The sequence below is a fragment of the Anabas testudineus genome, chromosome 11 (genome assembly GCF_900324465.2).
Source record: "Anabas testudineus chromosome 11, fAnaTes1.2, whole genome shotgun sequence".
Taxonomy (NCBI): domain Eukaryota; kingdom Metazoa; phylum Chordata; class Actinopteri; order Anabantiformes; family Anabantidae; genus Anabas; species Anabas testudineus.
This window is the reverse complement of record NC_046620.1, coordinates 8,535,902-8,554,493: the sequence shown is the minus strand read 5'-3', so window position 1 is coordinate 8,554,493 and position 18,592 is coordinate 8,535,902. Positions and strand designations below refer to the sequence as shown.

The 18,592-nt window shown below is 39.9% G+C and overlaps 3 protein-coding genes and 1 non-coding gene across 4 annotated transcripts; 1 reads left to right on the top strand and 3 right to left on the bottom strand.

The window, feature by feature from the left end:
* The first annotated feature begins 2,664 nt into the window (after window positions 1-2,664).
* LOC113153305 (small conductance calcium-activated potassium channel protein 1-like) lies at window positions 2,665-8,035 on the top strand. The gene is made up of 10 exons (XM_026346871.1): window positions 2,665-3,507; window positions 3,612-3,707; window positions 4,211-4,498; window positions 4,785-4,820; window positions 5,172-5,293; window positions 5,626-5,767; window positions 5,863-5,973; window positions 6,528-6,655; window positions 7,643-7,712; window positions 7,805-8,035. Exons 1-10 carry the CDS (start codon window positions 2,665-2,667, stop codon window positions 8,033-8,035), a joined length of 2,067 nt encoding a protein of 688 aa, XP_026202656.1.
* A 1,741-nt stretch (window positions 8,036-9,776) lies between these two features.
* rps27.1 (ribosomal protein S27) lies at window positions 9,777-12,450 on the bottom strand. Its single transcript, XM_026350238.1, has 4 exons — window positions 12,372-12,450; window positions 11,621-11,729; window positions 11,385-11,495; window positions 9,777-10,009 (listed from the first exon to the last, which is right to left on the bottom strand). Exons 1-4 carry the CDS (start codon window positions 12,375-12,377, stop codon window positions 9,981-9,983), a joined length of 255 nt encoding a protein of 84 aa, XP_026206023.1. The 5' UTR covers window positions 12,378-12,450; the 3' UTR covers window positions 9,777-9,980.
* LOC113155546 lies at window positions 10,237-10,366 on the bottom strand. The gene has a single exon (XR_003298154.1). It is a non-coding gene; the product is annotated as a small nucleolar RNA SNORA35 (small nucleolar RNA).
* Window positions 12,451-12,782: 332 nt separating the features above from the next.
* Window positions 12,783-18,416, bottom strand: lrrc71 (leucine rich repeat containing 71). The gene is made up of 17 exons (XM_026348943.1): window positions 18,268-18,416; window positions 17,609-17,647; window positions 17,375-17,515; window positions 16,871-16,969; window positions 16,608-16,683; window positions 16,437-16,511; window positions 16,219-16,287; window positions 15,941-16,100; window positions 15,785-15,868; window positions 15,570-15,644; window positions 14,664-14,777; window positions 14,517-14,580; window positions 14,349-14,422; window positions 14,228-14,254; window positions 14,027-14,138; window positions 13,808-13,899; window positions 12,783-13,604 (listed from the first exon to the last, which is right to left on the bottom strand). The coding sequence occupies exons 1-17, from the start codon at window positions 18,338-18,340 to the stop codon at window positions 13,482-13,484; spliced, it is 1,497 nt and encodes a 498-aa protein (XP_026204728.1). The 5' UTR covers window positions 18,341-18,416; the 3' UTR covers window positions 12,783-13,481.
* Window positions 18,417-18,592: the final 176 nt, after the last annotated feature.

Genomic DNA, 18,592 nt, shown 5'->3' with positions numbered 1-18,592 from the left:
TTACTAAGAGATTTAAATATGCTTCTACAGCTGTGAACCATTAGTTAGATTTGTATATTATTTCTAAATTAATGTTGATTTCTATTTTTTAGTGCTTAGCGCTGTGACTTTAATAGAATATTAATACAGGAAGGCACCAATTGGGGATACAGATATATTTCTCATTTAACTCTCAGCAAGAAAGCAAATAATCCTGAGTCCCAAAATGTCAAATTCAATCCTAATCAACACCTTTACCCTTTACAACACAAAACATACTAACTTACAAACATAATGTTTCCACTGTTTCCATCCTAGTGGAACATGTTTATCTTTTGACTGATGCCTCCCAACAGATCACACAGAAGCAATTAAGAGTCTGACCAGAAGATGAACTGGCACTCAATAAGATTCAGGGCATGAAGCAGATTTGCCATTTGCCAGCCGCAGCAATTAGTGGATTCAAAATATCCCAGTTTAATTTCACTTTCTTAGCCGCCAAAGGATGATTTGCAATAGAAGAGACTAATTGAAGACCTGGTGGCTACCGGCCACAGAAGCAGGAAGAACTGACATACTTAGACACCCAGTACAGCAGCCAGGATTTACAAGCACTTGGCTGGAGGCTGGAATTAATTTGAAGCTTTGCAGATGTGCATATATCCTTTCAGCATCTTGTTATTAAAAGGACAACATAATTTAAGAACATTTGTAGTCTGTACATCACAGCAGAGTCAAAGTAGTTTATAACATACTTTACTTATGTACTCCAATAAAAAAGCCACATTTCAGAATCTAGTTCTCTGCCAGAATATGAGATGCCATCTGCATTTATCAGATACCATCCACAAGGGTTTAGTGTTGACAGTCATGCGCTGCAGTTGGGAGCTCCCTGTCTGCAGAATATCAGATCAAAAAATCCAGACAGCAGCATCTGGCCAAGTCTGAGAGGAGAACTAAGTCGTTTTGGCATAATTAATCTATTTTGCATCTGGAGGGATGTCTGAGGAGGTAAAAATCATTCTAACTGATCACACTACCAGCATGTTTTCGCTGTTCCACCTGTGCACAGCTACATCCCCCCACCACGCTCCTTCTCCCTCTGTCTGTCTTTAAATACACGTTGTCCTCAGATTAGATAATACTGTTCTTCATCCTGCTACTATCCGGATGGGATCCGCCCACCCTTTGCTCCATGGATCTTTCCATTTGGAGTGAACTCTATTATCTTTAGGCCCATCTGTCACAAGGATTTAGATAAATAAATGATGCTGAATGTCATTGTTATGACTTTAAAGCCTAATACTCTACCCTGCTCTGTGCATATTGTTTGGTTCAGGGGTGACATATTTGATATTTCATAAGCTCATAAGTATCAGATCTATGCCTCTCTTGATTAATCTGTGATACTAATCTGTTGAATTGATACTGAGAACCGTTTTTTTTTCTTTAAAGATTAGATTGGTTTAAAAATAAAAGGAAGTTTGTATAATCCATTTGGAATTTCACCATTACAATAATGACGCCAATTGTTGAAATTACAAATGAAAAGTGATGTAACAGCATTTCTTATCACTGTGACTATGATTTCAGGCTGACTTATGACACCAGGCCACCCATGTATAGACAGACATCCTCACACACACATCAATGTGCACACATAGGGAGGGGAAAATCTGCCAATCCCGGCTAAAACATCCCTGACAGATGACTCATTCTTTGCCTTTGCTCTGTGTAACATCTGCAACTTAGAGTCTTTGCGGTCATTAAGCCCCTCCAGCTTTAAGGAAGATGCCCTGATGATGGACAGTCGTAAACATGGCCAAAGATGGGAATAAATGCCTGAAAATGTTAAGGAAATCTATTTGTATATCATCATAACTGCTTCTTGAATCTATGGGAGGGGCTACGAGATGCTGATGCTGCTAATGGAGACTGGAAAGTTCATACATCCAAAGTGAGGCCGTCTGGAATATTTTGATCTGATCACACTGGAGCTTACTGGTGTTGCAGCTCCATCTTTTTTACTGTGATTGACTTTAAATGTCGAACGTTTTCTTAATGAAAGTGATGTGTTTGAGTCCTCTGTGGAAGTTGCAACAGGATTTTACGTGGAGGATCTCTTCGTGATTCGGCCAGATGTGACCTTCAGGACCATAAGAAGATTGAATACTAAAATACCATAAAACAGTTGTCGACGTCAGCGGAGTTAAGGCCTTTTTCTTATCCACGTAGCGGATTGCTTGTGGAAATCTTTACTGAAAGGTGAGAAATGCAATACAAATGTTTTAAATAGGCCTTCTGCATGAATGATTTAACATTAAGAGCGTATAGCTGCTTAATGGAAGTGAATGTGATGTATGAATGTTGAGTAGCGAAACAAACATTTGACTGAACAAATTGTTTTTAACATCATCTTTTCCAAATCATATTATTGACAGAGGATCTGCTATTAAGAATTAAGAAGAAAAATGAACACAAGCAAACCTAACAGGTATTCAATTTTATTTCATATATCTTTTACCATAAATCACATCAAATCAAATATTGAGTAAATATTTAGCTGCATTTTTCCTTCACATGCTGTTTTCCCATGTTTCAACTATGATTTGTCTCTGTCTCCTGCCTCACTGCTTGAACCCCTTTAAAAGATTCTGTGAATCTTCACCTTTAAACCCCCTCACCATGGAGCACTCCCCCTCTATGAACTTGTCAGTGGTAGATGGAGATGAGATCGAGGACCAGCGCCCCCTCATTCCACCGAGGATGGTACCACCGTCTCAGGCCTGCATGCCTCAGTGTGGGATACACCACACCATGCAATCATCTATCGATCACACTGTTTGGCTGGACAGAACCCAGGCCATGGCCACCACACCTCTATACAACGGTCACCTTTATGTCACACCGTCACCCCGCTGTGGCAAGAGGGGGGACAAAGCCAAAGGCAAAGAGAAGAAATGTGAGAAAAGGTCAGGGGGGAACAGACAGCACCCAGGACAGAAGGAGAGAAATCACCAGTTCAAAGCCAAAGTATCTCACAGACTCCAGGAGAAAGTCACCTCGTTCACTGACATCCCCATTTCTCCCTGTGGGTCACCCTTTAAGGGGCCCTGCAGGTCACATTTAGAGGTCAAGGATGTTGAGGTCAGGGGTCGCCGCAACGTTTCTTTGGAGATGCACGACCGCCAGACTCTCCCAGAGATCATCATCACCAGCAAGGATGACGACATCCAGCCACACAGTGAGATATCCCAGTATCGCCAGGACTTGTCTGAGGGCAAAGGCCTGCTGCCAGGAGCTGAATGTCCCAGTCCAAACCCTAGTCCTCCATCCAGTCCAAAACGCAAGCTGAGCACCAAGGACGACCACTACTGGAAAACCCATAACATCGGCTGGCGGCTGTTGCACAGGAGGGCTCTGTTTCTGAGGAGGCAGCGGCTGAACGACTGTGCCCTGGCAGTAGGGATATTCGGGGTGGTGATGATGGTGATGGAGACGGAGCTCTCCTGGAGCATCTACAGCAAGGTTTGAGAGGGGCTCAAATCTAAATGAAACCTCTGAGAGATGTCAATATAATTCTGGGCTGTAAACCAAAAGTAAAAACATATTTGTGTATCTATCTCCCACAGAGCTCCGTTTACTCCCTCGCTCTGAAGTCTGTCATCAGTTTGTCTACGCTCATCCTGCTCGGCCTCATCGTAGCGTACCACTGCTGTGAGGTGCAGGTAATGCATCCGTGCATAATTACATAACCTGCGTTTTTTCTACTAAAGTCCTCCTCTAGTGGCTTTCTCTGAATTTGAAAGACTTATCTGAAAACCTGTGGTGGCATACAGTATTACCAAGTTACAACACTGTCAGCTATGAAGAAATCACATTTCATTAATTTTGCGTTCTTATACTGTGCTTTTGTTGGCTGCGCTTTTGTTTTGTTCTCACGCTGGAATAATTAAAGCCTTTTGTCCTCTACCTGTTTCTAGCTGGGGTTAAATGTGCATTTGATTCACATTTATTTCTCCATTGTTTGAGTAGTTACTTCTTTTTAAAGACAAATTTCCAATAATCTTTTAGCAACAGTTCGCTGTTGAGGTTCCTTTAAATAAAACAAGTTTGCTTGCGACCCCCCTCACCTTAGTGTGAGTTTTCTTTCTCAGGTTATTTAATTGAATGGATTTTTAAAAATATTTTTTTAACAAAAGTCTTTATGTTGTTCGGTTCTCTCTGGTAGCTCTATGTTCATGACATTGGTGCGGAGGATTGGCGGATTGCTATGACAACCGACCGTTTGGCTCTGATAGCCCTGGAGCTGGCAGCGGTGGCCATTCATCCCTATCCTGTGGGTCTGATGTCCTACTTCCAGCAGACCACTACTCGCCTCACTCTGTCAGAGACGGAGCTGGAGATCATCCTGGCTCTGCCCATGTTCCTGAGGCTCTACCTGCTCGGCCGTGCCATGATGCTGCACAGCCGCCTCTTCACTGACACAGCATCCCGCAGCATCGGAGCGCTCAATAAGGTGGGAGGTCACCCGTGGGCTCCCTTCAGAAACTGGCTTTGGGCTTGACTGGCTTGGATAGTACTGTGATGAGATCATAACACATTTAAACTGAAGCCAAGAGTGAAATTTGTGGCTCTGCACTGTCAATTTTTATATGATTTTACAAACTGCAGCCATGGGCACCAACCCTGGTACAGGACATGATTCATGGGATTTTAATCTATATTCTATATTTCAGATAATGACTTGGGCTAGGCTTCCTCTATGAACATTTCATGCACATCTGTTTATGTCTTATGTCTAGGTGGGCCGAGAGGTCTGTAGACGTGTGACTCTTGAGGTGTGACTATCACAGTTTCGCTCCCATGAATCCCAGTGATTTCACATGCTGATTATGTCCCTTGCTAGCTCTCCTCTGCTTGTCTGCTTCTTTTCCAGTTGATACCATCCACCTGGCTAATCCCCTCCCTTATTTATGCTATTTAAGAGTGATGAAAATGACCTTTGTGTCCCCTCTGCAATGCCAAACCTACTATCCATGTATCAAGCCAGATTGAGAACAAGTTTTCTTATCCCTCATCTCCTCTATATTATATAATCATAATCTGACAGGTGCTATCCTAAATAGTCTGGCTAAGTAAGCGCCTACTGTCAAAATTATGACGTAATGTATCCTCTTTGTGATCTTTAGATACACTTCAACACCCGGTTTGTTGGCAAAACACTAATGACCACCTACCCCGGCACTGTGCTGATGATTTTCAGCGTGTCTCTGTGGATTGTGGCAGCATGGGGCTTACATGTTTGCGAGAGGTATGACATGATACATTGGTCCCTAGAGTGTAATTAATAGAAATAGTTTACACATCATGAATCTTGACTTAACAGTGATAATATGACAACTAACTAGGATGGGAAAAAGGAAATAAATCATCAGTATAGTGATAGTATCCACACATTATTCCTTTATAACAGTCAGATAAGAGTAAAGGAGAAAGTAAGACCACAAAAATGACAGAATTGAAGGTACATGATGAACTAAAGTTATGTTTTTCATGTCAGGATGTCAATGCAGCCATTTAACAACCAGTTCTACATGAGGAACACTGTGTCAGAGACTAAATGAGTCCTTTTTATTCCTCCAGACACCACAACTACAGAGACCTCAGTAGCAACTACATGGAGGCCTTGTGGATGGTCTCTGTCACTTTCTTGTCCATTGGTTATGGAGACGTGGTGCCTCATACTTACTGTGGACGCAGCATCTGCCTCCTCACGGGGATAATGGTAAACACACAGTGGACGAACACGCAAACAGCAGAACGTTCATAGTTTCCCAGCAACAAAGGAAAATGTCAATGTCCTAATGTTGAATCTCACAGGGAGCAGGCTGCACAGTGCTGGTGGTGGCAGTGGTTGCCAGAAAGCTGGAGTTAACCAGAGCAGAGAAACATGTTCACAACTTCATGATGGACTCTCACATCTCTAAAAGGGTAAATATCAATATCTGTGTGGCTGCATGTTACATGCCTCTATTATTCCAAATAGCACAGTGGTAACTTAAAGTGTGCAGTTTTGTCCTTAACTAGTATTTAACACATTTTAACCCAACATACAGATTTTTGCAGGTAAAAAATAGCCTGTAGTAGCGTTGTATTGAGCGCTGGTATCCGAATACTCCTGAAGTAAAACACGAGGTGAAATAAGTTCACCTCGCTTTAATACAAATCATCTTGTTTACATACATTTCTAAAAGCATGTCCTTTTTATATGCTGATATTAATATACTGACGCACACATTTTAAGAAATAGCCTCAAACAAGAGAGTTTGCATTGGAAAATAGCAGAATTATCACCCGATGAGCAGAATTTTGTCTCCTCTGTAGGAAAAATCAAGTCTATAAGTTGTGAAAAATGACTGCAGTATGTTAGCCTGTTTACATTATGTTGATGTTACTCAGCGTGTGCGGTAAATAACAGCCACTTGAGGTTATGTGCATAAACATAAAATGACTCTTCCGAGTGATTTTCTACATCCTTTCACTAGATAAAAATTTCTGCAGCAAATGTGCTGAGAGAGACTTGGCTTATCTACAAACACACTAAGCTGTCAAGAGAAAGAGACCACACCAGAGTCCGCATGCACCAGAGGAAGCTGCTTCTGGCCATCCACCAGTAAGATTCACAATCACAGTGCAAGAGAGAACAGCTTTCTCACTGTGTGTTGGCGCTATAACAACCACATGTTTATGAAACAATGCGGCAACATTAGTTTTACAACCTAGAAAACAGCAGGTCGTTGGTGCTTAAATGTTTGTAGGTGGAAAATACATTAGTACTTTTACTTTAGTACAATTTCAGGTATTCCTGCTTTACTTACATATTTCTGTTTTCTGATACTTTACTGATACTTGTTCAGATTAATAATAAAAGATACAGTATAATCATGACACGTACAAGCTGTTCAACAAGATGTACAGTAATTCAAATGTTTTTTACTATATTAACAGCATGTGATCATCAGTGTATAAGGTAGTTAAAATGCTGCAATATTAAAGTGACAAACATGATAATGTATCAATAATTATGATCCCTTAACATTTTAAATGGTCCATCCTGCATAAAAAGTATTTTAATTGTTGTATCTTAAGTATTTTGAGGTAACCCTCTTTTGAATTGACCCAGATGCATTCACCCATTCTAATACTGTATTTTAAATGTATTTCAAAATATAGTTTTATCCTACTGTGATAGTAATCTGCAGAGTATAAAAATAAGGGAATAAATTCAGAGGGAGGTAGAAGACTCAACTAAAAGTTAATGTCCAGTTATTTATCATTAAGTCACATCATTTGTCCTACAGTGGTACAGTGTGCAGCCTTGCACATTGTTTTATGTCCCAAAGTTTGGAGACAGTTAAAGTTAAAGTGAGATTGTACATTATGACAGAAGAAATAACACAATTCACTCAGGCTATATTTATTAAACTGAATACAGTGCAAAGAGTCACAAACTAAAAATGATATTTAAAAATTCTAATTGCATAATTATTTCAATTGTATATAATTACATCAACTGTAGTCTGCTGTACACTGAAAACAGTCGACAGTTCATGTGGGTGAACTGCCTGTAGCTCCTAAAACTAAATGATTTCATGTGCAGGCTGCGCCGTGTAAAGATGGAGAAAAGGATACTTGCAGATCAGGGGAACACGTTAGTAGATCTCTGCAAGGTGAGCAAACCAAGTGGAAGCATTATTTTATACACCACCTTTTGAAAAACTCTAAAACATAACATCAAATTTCTTTCTCAATCCCAATACAGATGCAGAACCTGATGTATGACGTCCTGAACGAGGTGCAGGGCTGCAGGGCGGAGCTGGACACGCACATACACAGTCTGGAGAAGCACGTGGAGGAGCTGAGGGAGGGATTCAGGAGCCTGATGCCGCTCCTGTCGAGCACCCTGTCAACGCAGAACTCCTCCATCCGCCACCTGCTCAGGGAGAGAGAGGTGAAGACAGAGACTGCTGGTGTGAGTGGAAGCGACAGATAGAGGCTGAGGAAGGTGATGAAGAACTCCGTGCTTCTAAAGGTGCTCCTGGGGAATTTATCTGCTTTTAATGCAGCTAAACAGATCGAGTTTGGACATTTTTCTTACAGTGGACACAGAGGAGTAGATAACAAAGTAAAGGCTGTACAGAAGTATGTAAAACTGTATTAAAATAGGATGTAGCAGAAATACTATAAAACCAAAATGTAGAAATTAGTCATATTTTAATTCTTACAAAAAGTTTTTGCATATTTCCTGGAGTGACAGACAAAAACTGTCCTGGAACCAAACTATAAACATGTATCGATAGCTGCAAGGATTAGCTGAAAAAGAGAAAACAGCCTGCAACAGTTTTGACCAATAAATTAAAGTCCTCGTCCACTCAAACATATGTTTTCTTGTACTTTAATCCACTGTGTTGTCCTCCGTTTTCTGCTCAGAATGATTTATGTACAGAGTTTGACACTTAAAGGAAAGTTTCTTTGGGCTCGTCAGGAAATTCCACTTTAACTTTACCTAACTTTAACTCAACTTTAAAATGTGAGATAAGCTGGATCTTAACTTCCAGCACACATGAGCACAAGTGAAGGAGCTCATATGAATAGCAGTGACACATTCAAATATCCAGAAACAGATCTAATGTTTAAACTGAGAAAATGTACCATTTAAAGACAAAAATCAAATAATGAAACATGTCTCACTAAAGTTGGAACAGAGGAAACAAAAGGCTGGAAAAGTAGGTGACACGAACAAGGAAGAGATGGAGGAACATTTTGATAATTAGGTTAATTGGTCAGTAATATGACTGGGTATAAAAAGAGCATCTTAGAGAGTCAGTGTCTCTCAGAATTCAAAGATGCAAAGAGGTTTGGTGAAAAGCTGCATCTACAAATTGTCAAACTATTTCAGAATAATATTCCTCAACTTTGAATCTATCATCATCTACAGTACATAGTGTGATAATAACACATTATTAGATATTGGATGCCCGTGATCTTCAGGCCCTCAGATGCCGCTGCATTGGACGGACATCACTGCATGGGCTCAGGAATATTTCACTGTGCCATCAAAAAATGCAAGTAAAAGCTCTGTCATGCAAAGAAACCATAAATGAATGTGAACCAGAAAAGCTGCCGTCTCTTCCTGATCAAAGCTCATTAACATTTGTGAGAGAGGTGCATTAGTGGCTATTGAATAGACAAATCAAGGTTTGCTCCCATTTATATATCTATGTCAGCAGAACAATACTAAGCCTGGCTTCATAGAAGAAGAGTCCAGGTGCTGAACTAACCTGGAACTCAAAATCTCCCAAAACTCCAGCAACTGGTCTTGTTAGTTCCCAGGAGACTGTTAGGAGAGAGGATGATCACCATGGTAAACATGGACCTGTCCCAACTTTCCTGACACGTGCTGCTGTAATCATTTTGAAAAACTACTTTTTCTTAAAATGGTACATTTTCTCAAACGTGTTTTCTATGTTCTATTGTGAATAAAATATGAGTTTGAGATTTTCAAATCATTGCTTTGTTTTTAATGTACATTTTATACAGCGCCCCAACCTTTTGGAACTGGTGTCGTCTTAAATTCTAATTGGAGAGTGTGTTTAAGTAATTTTTTGTTGTAAAATTACATTATACCTGTAGTATCAGTAAGATAAGCCTCCTGCATCTATTAAAAGCCTACCTGACCCTTGCACAGAAAGAAGAATGTTTGCTTAAAGCAGGACAGTAACCACTCAAACTACTGCTTTAGCCAAAACAATATTTTATTACGAGAGACAAGGTTGGAGGGTGGATTACAGCAACAACCGATCTGTCAACATGAAAAGTGGAAATCCATCTGCTGCCCAGTCCATCTTCAGGTCACATTTCAGATCTGACTGCTGGGTCAAGACGCTGATATCAACCGGTCCATCCCCTCCTCTCCCCTTCAGCTCCAGGGAGCATAGCTAATGCTGCTTCCTCCGGAATGAGCACCCTGCCAGGAGACAATGAGAGAGCAATGATGACAAAAGAGAAGCCGCACAGCACAGAAATCCTGCAGCCGGCACACACTGCTATTGTGCCACACAGTGCTGATACATGAGTTATCACAGCAGCTTTGACGATAAAACACAAAACAACTAATTTGTGGAGATCACGCAAGCTACACTACCTACAGCACCAGCAGGGTCTGACCTGTACTGTATAGCAGCTTGAGCAAATGTTTGTTCTCAGCCTTCGAAAGGGGGGAACCATGGTTCTAGCTCAACCCTTCTGCAAACTGAGGTCAATCTGGCACTGGAATGAGATTGGAAGACCACGATAGAGGAAGTCCAGTCACTTAGCAGTGCGGCGTAAAATCTCAAACCATGCTAACAGTATATACTATATTTATAGGCAAAGGTTACTTAAAAATAAGTATTCACAGGGCAACTAGTAACTGAAATCTGACGTTACATCAGTCCCGTGAAGGTAAAGTGAAAACCTGAGCATGTCCTGTTACAGACGACATTAATTTTAACCCATTTCTGACAGAATAGAAAACAAAATGCAAAGATGGTTCTTAATGGAACCCCCGCATGGAAAAATAAAATCTGGCTGTGTCAAGTTGTGGAACGCAATATAAGGTGGTAAAATGGTTCTGCACACTTCTGTAGAGCTTTGATATGTTGAGTTCTGCTGCTAAATAACGACCCTTACCAAAAGCCTGCATAAATTAATGATTATTACACAAACAAATTTTGGTTCCCTTTCCTATTAAACAGCTGAATAGTTTGTGAATAGTTTCCTCAACTTCCTCAAAAGGCTGTAAGCATAAACATCTTCAGCTTTTTCCTCTTTACCAGAAACATTAAAGTTTGATAAATAGTTTATTGTATTCGACTTGAGTGCTGTGAGACTGCACACCTATAAATGATTGTTGTGACAGTGCGTTGTGCTGCAGGAGGCTGCTGAATCATCAGACCTATTACAAACTCCTACAAGCTACGGTAGCAAGGAAGTTGAAGCATCGACTTAGTATTTAACTTATTAACCAACTCCTGACACTTATCTGAGTTGAGCTTAATGTTCGCAGTTGTTCATAGTTAAAATGTGATAAATTATTTTAATCCTGGTCTACAACACATTAAGACTTTATGTCATGACAAAGTCTTTAATTTATTTTATAGAAACTATGTTCAAAACATACCGTATTTCTACATCTGAGAGAAATTGCCAAATGACCTCTGACTCTAGGAAATCCACTAAAGTGCACATAAAGCACCAGTCCACTAACACGCCATATGTGCTACTGACATGCATTAAAAAAAAACCTATCTAATTCAACTACAGTTAAGCTGGTGATATGAACGCTGCTCCATTATACTGACCCTCTGTGAGACGGGCTTTGCCTCCAGTGGGCTGACACAGGACGGTTGAACAGCCCACACACAGCACAACTGTCTGAGCGTGGCTGAACACCGTTGTGATCTTGTAGCATCCTGTAAAAGAGAGAGGACAAGAAAAAAAAACCCAGTTAAAAATGTAAACCCAACATTACCGCTGATGCCACATGTGGACACATAGGAGTTCAGATCAGGTGTTTTAGGATGTTTTAAACCTGTACCTGGACATTTCACATCCATAAAGTATGAGTTAGGACTCTGAACAAGGCGCTTCTTCTTGTGCCTCCTCTTCTCCTCCTCAGGGGATGGGTGCAACAAGTCTTTTGCAAGCTGCGTTAGAGAAATGGGAGAAAATGAACAAAAGGAAACAGAACCACATGAGAAAACTACCAACTTTAACCAGTTGTAATTAAGGGTCACACACGTTTTGTCGTTGTTACGGATAAAACGGATTGCGGTCGTTTAAATGTAAATTCGGCTTAAAATACTGTGAGTTAATTGTTTTATTAGCATTGTTTTGTTGTAACTGGATAAGAGCTACGTTAAGGCTCCTCGTCTGGCCTACATTTCTTGGATTAGGTAACGCAGGCTGCGTATTTTTGATCAATCGCCTGCGTTTCTTCAAATATGTATACATTAGTGGTAAAGCAACTTCGACATTAACCTAATAAACCCCGTCAAGCGAAAATCTTAACTACACATGCCGAGTTATCTGTGCTATCTACAGCCTCCCTACTACTGGCTCCATGTTTGCCGTGTGTGCGCAGCCATCTTGTGTCTCAACGCGCTCGCAATGCGCTCAAATGTTCACGGTAATTTGTGTAAAACTGGAGCCAAAGCGCCACAAAAGCCTCTAAAACTGACATCAGTCGATTCGCTTCTTTCTTATGTGTATTTGTATATGTGTGGTGGCTCCGCAGCACGCGTCTAAATGGTAGAAATGTGAATTTACAATGGCCTATAGATACTCACTGGCATGTTGGCGAGGAAATAGCCGCTGCCGAAAAGGAGGCATCACCGGAAGCGAGGGGTTCATATGGATGGTTCCTTTGAGCACGGGCCGGAAGTGACGACTTTCATACGACATGGCGGCCATGTTGGTGAGGTCAAAACTCAACTCGTACAGCACGTCCTGATTTTACAGTTTCACTAACAGTGCTAATAATACTATTTTCTAACCTGTTATATGTTTTATAATAACCTGCCTTTTGTTATGGTAATCCTTCAAACAAATTGTGTTTAAGTACCCCTAATTCTTATATTACCCTATATGGTCTTTATCAAGAGTGTTGAAACTATCCGGTCATAACCGTGTTCCACCATAAGAAACAAGGGACAATAGTTATATGTAACATTTATTTTATCAAGTAATCTCATTGAGGTCAAAATCTTTTTTTGCAAGAGACACAGAACTACAGCAGAATAAAAGACAAACAAAAAGCACAAAGTCAGAACCAACAATTACAGACATATCTAAAAATGAAAACAAGTTAGAGTCAGCATAGTTCTGTTTAACTCATATTTCACTTCAGCAACCTAAAATATACAGTATAAAAATGGACGAAATTCCCTTGAGGTTCAATTGCTGAACTGCTTATAAGCAAGGAAACATATGGGAACACAAATATATATATAATTATAAGAAATAGAAAGTAACTTTAAAACATAAACATCTGAGACAACAGTCAAATTTATATTTGGCTGTGATGCCTGTGGTAGATGAATCAGTGAATGTGGACTGGCTGACGACTGTGACATACAATAGTAATGGTTCATCTACATTTAGTAGCTTATACTCGTCTGTTCTGTCTTTGTCCTTGGCGTAAATTCCAACCATGAGCAAAACAAAGCAGTAAAATGAATATGGTAAACAGGGTTATGATAAGCTATACTGGCAAAGCATCTTGATTTTTTATGTTCCAACCAATGTTTAGCCACTGCTTTTTATGCCCCACAAAAATGTTACTATTTATTCTTCTAATTTCGTCATCTCGTCAACAACTGATAAAAACTGTATGTGTGTATTTTTATTTCCATATAACAAATAGAAGGCTGTAAAAGTAGATGTGTGTTGTCTCAGTACTATGCTCCCTGTCCCTCCTGCTCCTCTGTCGATTCAGGGATGTTTACTTCGAGGGGATCTGAGAGCGCCATCAGTTCCTTTATCTTCACATAGGACTCACAGTCTGGTGGGAAACGGTTTCTCTGAGAAAGAGAGACCAGAAAATATCATACAAATCCAATTTGTAATCCATAATCTTTAACCACAAATACTACAAAAATAAAGGGAAACATGAACTAATATCTATAGAATAGAATAGAATTAAAATAGTAAAACATATTGATATATCCAACTTATAATAGTGGTATCAAAAGACTACAACTAGGCTATTTTTACTGAACCCCACCTGCAGACATAGACGCAGGAGGCCTCCTCCCTCACCCTGCCTCTCTAGTGAGGCCAGGAACAGAGGCAGCGACTTCTTTGTAATTCTGTTTCCTACACAAAGACACAGCATAACCAATTTTGTCATTATTTATTTTGGGCATAAGCTGAACCGTTCAAGTGGGCTGACACAGGACAGAATTTTATTTTAAGCCGTGATATAGAAAACACATTTACTGACCTGCCAGGTTGAGGGATGTCAGAGTCGTGTTTCCAGGCAGAAAGAGCAGTCCATTCCTGTGCTGCACTGACTGGTCCAGCAGGGGGTTCACTATCTCCACCGTCTCTATGTGCTGGTGGAGAAGGACAGAAGGGAACGAGTGCATGACAGCATATTGTATGTTCAAATCAGACAGTAAAATGTAAAATGCATTAAACAAACCTCATTCTGAGCAACACTTGATTGATCCTGTTAGGAAAACAAAGCAAAACAAACTAATTTTAATGCAACAAGCAATTTAATGAAATCAGCATGTTTACATCCCTGTGGTGGAAAAAGGTACCTCATGTGAAGACAGCTGTTTCTCCTTGCCCATCGGCTTGCCTGCTCTACTTTGAGGCCCCTTTACCTCAGATGCTAGGACAGATTTAAAGAGACCCACAAAACAAGATAAACACCCCAATGTTAAAAGAGAGAAGAACGATTGTTTATCTGTGTGCTGAGCAATTACGTTTCTTGACAGACTTCGGGTTCTCTTTATTGGCAGCTGGTTTCTCATCTTTTTTGGATGCTTCCTGTAATTTTTCAGATATCAATAGAATCCAACATTTACAAAACACCACAGACTGAACTTTGCTGTCAGTTTTATAACTGTTACCTTTTTCTTGGAAGTGCCTTTGCTCTCCCCTTTACTGATGCTCAGTGAAGTGCTGCTGGGTACTGAAGGGAGCTGGTCAGCAGGTGTATATTCAGAATCGACTCTTAGAGATAACTGCAGATTTGTAAAGTGTGTTTAAAGTGTTTCTAATTAACCACACACATAAAAACGAACAATATCTTCTATTTCTAGTGTTTACTATTAGTTTTAAGGTAGTAGCAGGCAGGTGTTGTTCTTTCACAGTGTAAAACATTCAGAATTCAGAGCTGGAGGTAAACATACTGCATACAAAAGGCAAGCAACTTTGAGCAGACGTGATGTGGGGGAAAGAAAGACTGGGCCTGAATCTTAGACCCAGGTGACTAATAAACCAGTTGAGCCAGCCATGAGAGCACATACAATCCAGACACCATGCTGTGTCATGTATGCTCCTGGTGTTCAAAACTTTAAAGGAGCATTGGATCAAACACTGTTCAATTTCTGATATAACAAGTAATTATTGGTAAGATAAACAGGAATAACGGCCAGACTCCTGATGGGGCAGTGGCATTGAGATGAAACTGCTACGTCCAGCAAGTGGGACTGGCTATAGTAGCTTAGGTGATGTAGGTAATGTACATATAAAGCTAGGTCAAGCCATTGACTATTTACTGTTGGCTTGAGTGAATATAGGAATAAGAAGCCGCATTAAAACATTTTAGACAGTTAAAATGTGCTGTTGGTTAGATTAGAGAATGATGTCACCTGTCACAGGGCCCAGTAGATTTATAACCACATGCCTGATATCCCCTGTGGGGGCCGGTAATAGGTCAAAATATCATTTAACATGAATACTAGGCTTCCGCAGCTGACCTAATGCTTGGCACATTTTATTGATGGCTGCATGTTAGACAGAGTCACACTTACAGACTGCGCTTTTTCCAGAAGCAGCTTCCTCCTCTCCACAACTTCTTCATGAGTTAGAGCAAACTCACCAAGTATCTGAAAATGGAAGTGGTGAGCAGTGGAGGCTTATTAAATTACTAAATATAATGCAATAAGCAGAATATAATTTAAAACAACTTAACCACTGATTTAAATGCATTATCTCTCATGTTAAAACCTTTAAGGTAAATGGATACCTTGGCCAGATGAGCAGCTCCTGAGTCTCCAATGTGATTGTTGGACAGTGAGAGAAAAAGCAAGGCACGATTTAACCGCAGGCCCTGAGATAAAAAAGGATTTTAGAGACTATGAAGAACATATAGGGAGAATATGAAGTCAGTTCTTGGCTATACCTTTGCAATATGTGTAGCACCTGCATCACCAATTGAATTGAATGCCAGGTTGAGTGACAAGAGGTTCTTGTTTGCAGTTCTGGTTGTTGAGAGAGCCAACCCGATCAGACGGGCACCCTCATCTCCTATCCGGTTATTTCGCAGGGACAAGTGAGAGATGCTTGACCAAAGAAACACACAACATGAATCATCTAATCTATTTGTGCGTCAAAGCAAATCAAGATTCATGTGAACAATTTGTACTTCTATGTGAGATGTGTAGCTGCTTCATAACTCACGCGCTGTCCTCAGAGAGTAGAAGGTGATAGCTCTGGTCTGGAAGAGGGTTGCCTTCTAATGCCACAGCCCTAACAAAATACAAAGAGAAGAACACAACTAACCCTCCTCTTTTGTTTTATCATACCGTGGAGTTCTTAATTAAATTTAGTTTCACATTATTCTAAAAAGATACATTAGACTTATGCAAACAAAGACTCAGTGTGAAAAATCCACTCACCTGAGGTTGGAGCACAGCGGTATTGTGCTCATCAGGGAGATTACCATTTGATCTGTCAGTCTCGCCTGCCAAAGCCTGCAACACATTGGACAAGATTACAGCAACAACAAAACAGTGACAGTGTATTCCCTGTAAAAAGAGTGTGCCTCTCCTCAGGAGCTCATTACTCACTGAAGGCTCTGTAGCTGACTCAGGGAGGGAAGCACCTTCTGTAACACTCTGTAAATCTGCTCATCCACCTGCCATCCTATGCACATTAAAGAAGAACTGTGTCTTTATATATTATAACATTAAATACAGGGTGTAGCTGTTGGTTGCAGGCAGCTTAGAAACCATAATAGTTCTATTAAAAAGTGAAAAAAAAATGTCAAATTGAATATAAATATGGTATAAAATATGGTTATGAACATTCCTCTGTGATGTTTTTTTCTCACCAGAAATCTTGAAGCTCTTGGCGCTAAATGGGTTTTCATTCTCCAGCTCCACTTGGAGACATGGCTTAAACGCAGTGTTAATCTGGGACTGGCTCTCCTCTGAAGGTACAATTAATTATAAATGAATTAAAGCTGACATTGTAAAAATGATAAATATTGTACATTTGGGGTTTCTTTATTCTGACAGTAAATTATATTTTCATTGTAGTAAATGTTCCTGGCTCTTAATGTCTTTACACCAAAGAAGTCACTAAAGTAACACAAACCTAATATTACATACAAGTACAACAAGCGAAAAACAATCACTGTTAGAAAAAGCATTGTATTGAAGTATTTAAAGCTGATGTGAAGCCTCACAAATAATTTATCATCTCTGTCAGTGAACAGATTATTCAACATTTAAGAACCAGCTGTCTAAATAATTATCACTGAAGAATCAACAGTGAAATAACTACTTTATGATCATCTCTCTGTTTCTCAGTTTCTTTGTGAGTGATTGTTTACCTGTGTCGCCTGCTTCTGAGGTAGTCTCCGCGGTAGAGGAGACTGGATGCATTGTGCTGACAGCTGGGATATCTTTTATGTCCAGAAGAGCACAAAGCCCAGGAAAATCAATCTCCACATTTCCTGAGCAGTGATATTCATCTGTGGGAGAGTAGGTTTAAAGCAATAACCAAACAAAGCTCAATTGTTGGCAAAGAGACCTTGTAATGTAAGTAAGTAAGTAATGTTACTTACCAAAGGTCTGCACAGGCAAAGTTTCATTTGGAGTTTGACCTAAAGAAAAGACAAAGTGCAAAGTTTATACCCAATATGTATCCTTTTATTAACCACTAAAGCCACAAAATGTAATTACTATAACACACATGAGACAAAATTGTTGATTGACTGCGAGTGGTATTTGATCCCTGACACACACTGTCCGTCCAAAGAAAAGGTCACACACTCTAATAGGTCGTTGGACCACCTTCAGCTTTGATTACACAGATAAGCTTTTACATATTCGATAAGCTTCTACAATTACTTTATTTGGACGGGCAGTGTATATTACAATTTAAAAATTGTGCTATTTTATAATTCTACAGTCCATCTTTACTAACTTCAACATTGATGTGATGAATTATGCATCAACAATGAACAGTTAGCTATAATCCCATATTCTACATTATTCTGAAGTGGGTCACTGTGGTTGCTTTAACGCTAGCTAATTTCTAACAGAACATTATGTCCCTCTTTTGTGGTTGCTACTGTTGTTATTATTGTGTATTGTTAATAACAGACATATAATTTACAGATTAACACTTCCTCCAACTATGTAACTATAACCGGTGACAGCTAGCTAACTGTTAGGTTAGTTGGCGTCAACGTTGATTAACATGCTGATGAATGTGTCTTACCTAAATGTTTCGAGGTGTCTTCTTCAGCAGTTGCTTTCTCTGTTTTGTCTTTTGCGAGTCTCTTTCTAATCATTGTTGTTGAATCATCAGGTGAGCAGCTGAACGCCGATGCTAAACTAAAATTAGCCAAAACGAACCACTTTAGCGTCTCTGCTGTTACTATGGCAACCGCGAGTTCGAGATTCGACGTCATCGCGAGATTTGTGGCAAATTTACCAATATTTTTTATTTGTATTTGTACATTTGTTTGTAAATAATCAATAGTTGTGTGTTTAAATAGTTGATTTAATTTTAATAGTTATGTCGTTTATTAGTTAAGACCGCT

Excerpts from the sequence above, each read along its gene's own strand:
- lrrc71 (XM_026348943.1), bottom strand. The coding sequence starts at position 18,340 with ATGATTAGAAAGAGACTCGCAAAAGACAAAACAGAGAAAGCAACTGCT. Across the intron at positions 16,512-16,607 it reads AGTCAGCTACAGAGCCTTCA|GCTTTGGCAGGCGAGACTGA; the intron begins GTGAGTAATGAG and ends AATGTGTTGCAG. Across the intron at positions 14,255-14,348 it reads AACAGCTGTCTTCACATGAG|GATCAATCAAGTGTTGCTCA; the intron begins GTACCTTTTTCC and ends TTTTCCTAACAG.
- LOC113153305 (XM_026346871.1), top strand. The coding sequence starts at position 2,665 with ATGGAGCACTCCCCCTCTATGAACTTGTCAGTGGTAGATGGAGATGAG. Across the intron at positions 4,499-4,784 it reads GCATCGGAGCGCTCAATAAG|GTGGGCCGAGAGGTCTGTAG; the intron begins GTGGGAGGTCAC and ends TCTTATGTCTAG. Across the intron at positions 7,713-7,804 it reads CGTTAGTAGATCTCTGCAAG|ATGCAGAACCTGATGTATGA; the intron begins GTGAGCAAACCA and ends ATCCCAATACAG.
- rps27.1 (XM_026350238.1), bottom strand. Across the intron at positions 11,496-11,620 it reads TATGGATGTGAAATGTCCAG|GATGCTACAAGATCACAACG; the intron begins GTACAGGTTTAA and ends TCTCTTTTACAG. Across the intron at positions 10,010-11,384 it reads CAAAGCCCGTCTCACAGAGG|GGTGCTCATTCCGGAGGAAG; the intron begins GTCAGTATAATG and ends GTCTCCTGGCAG.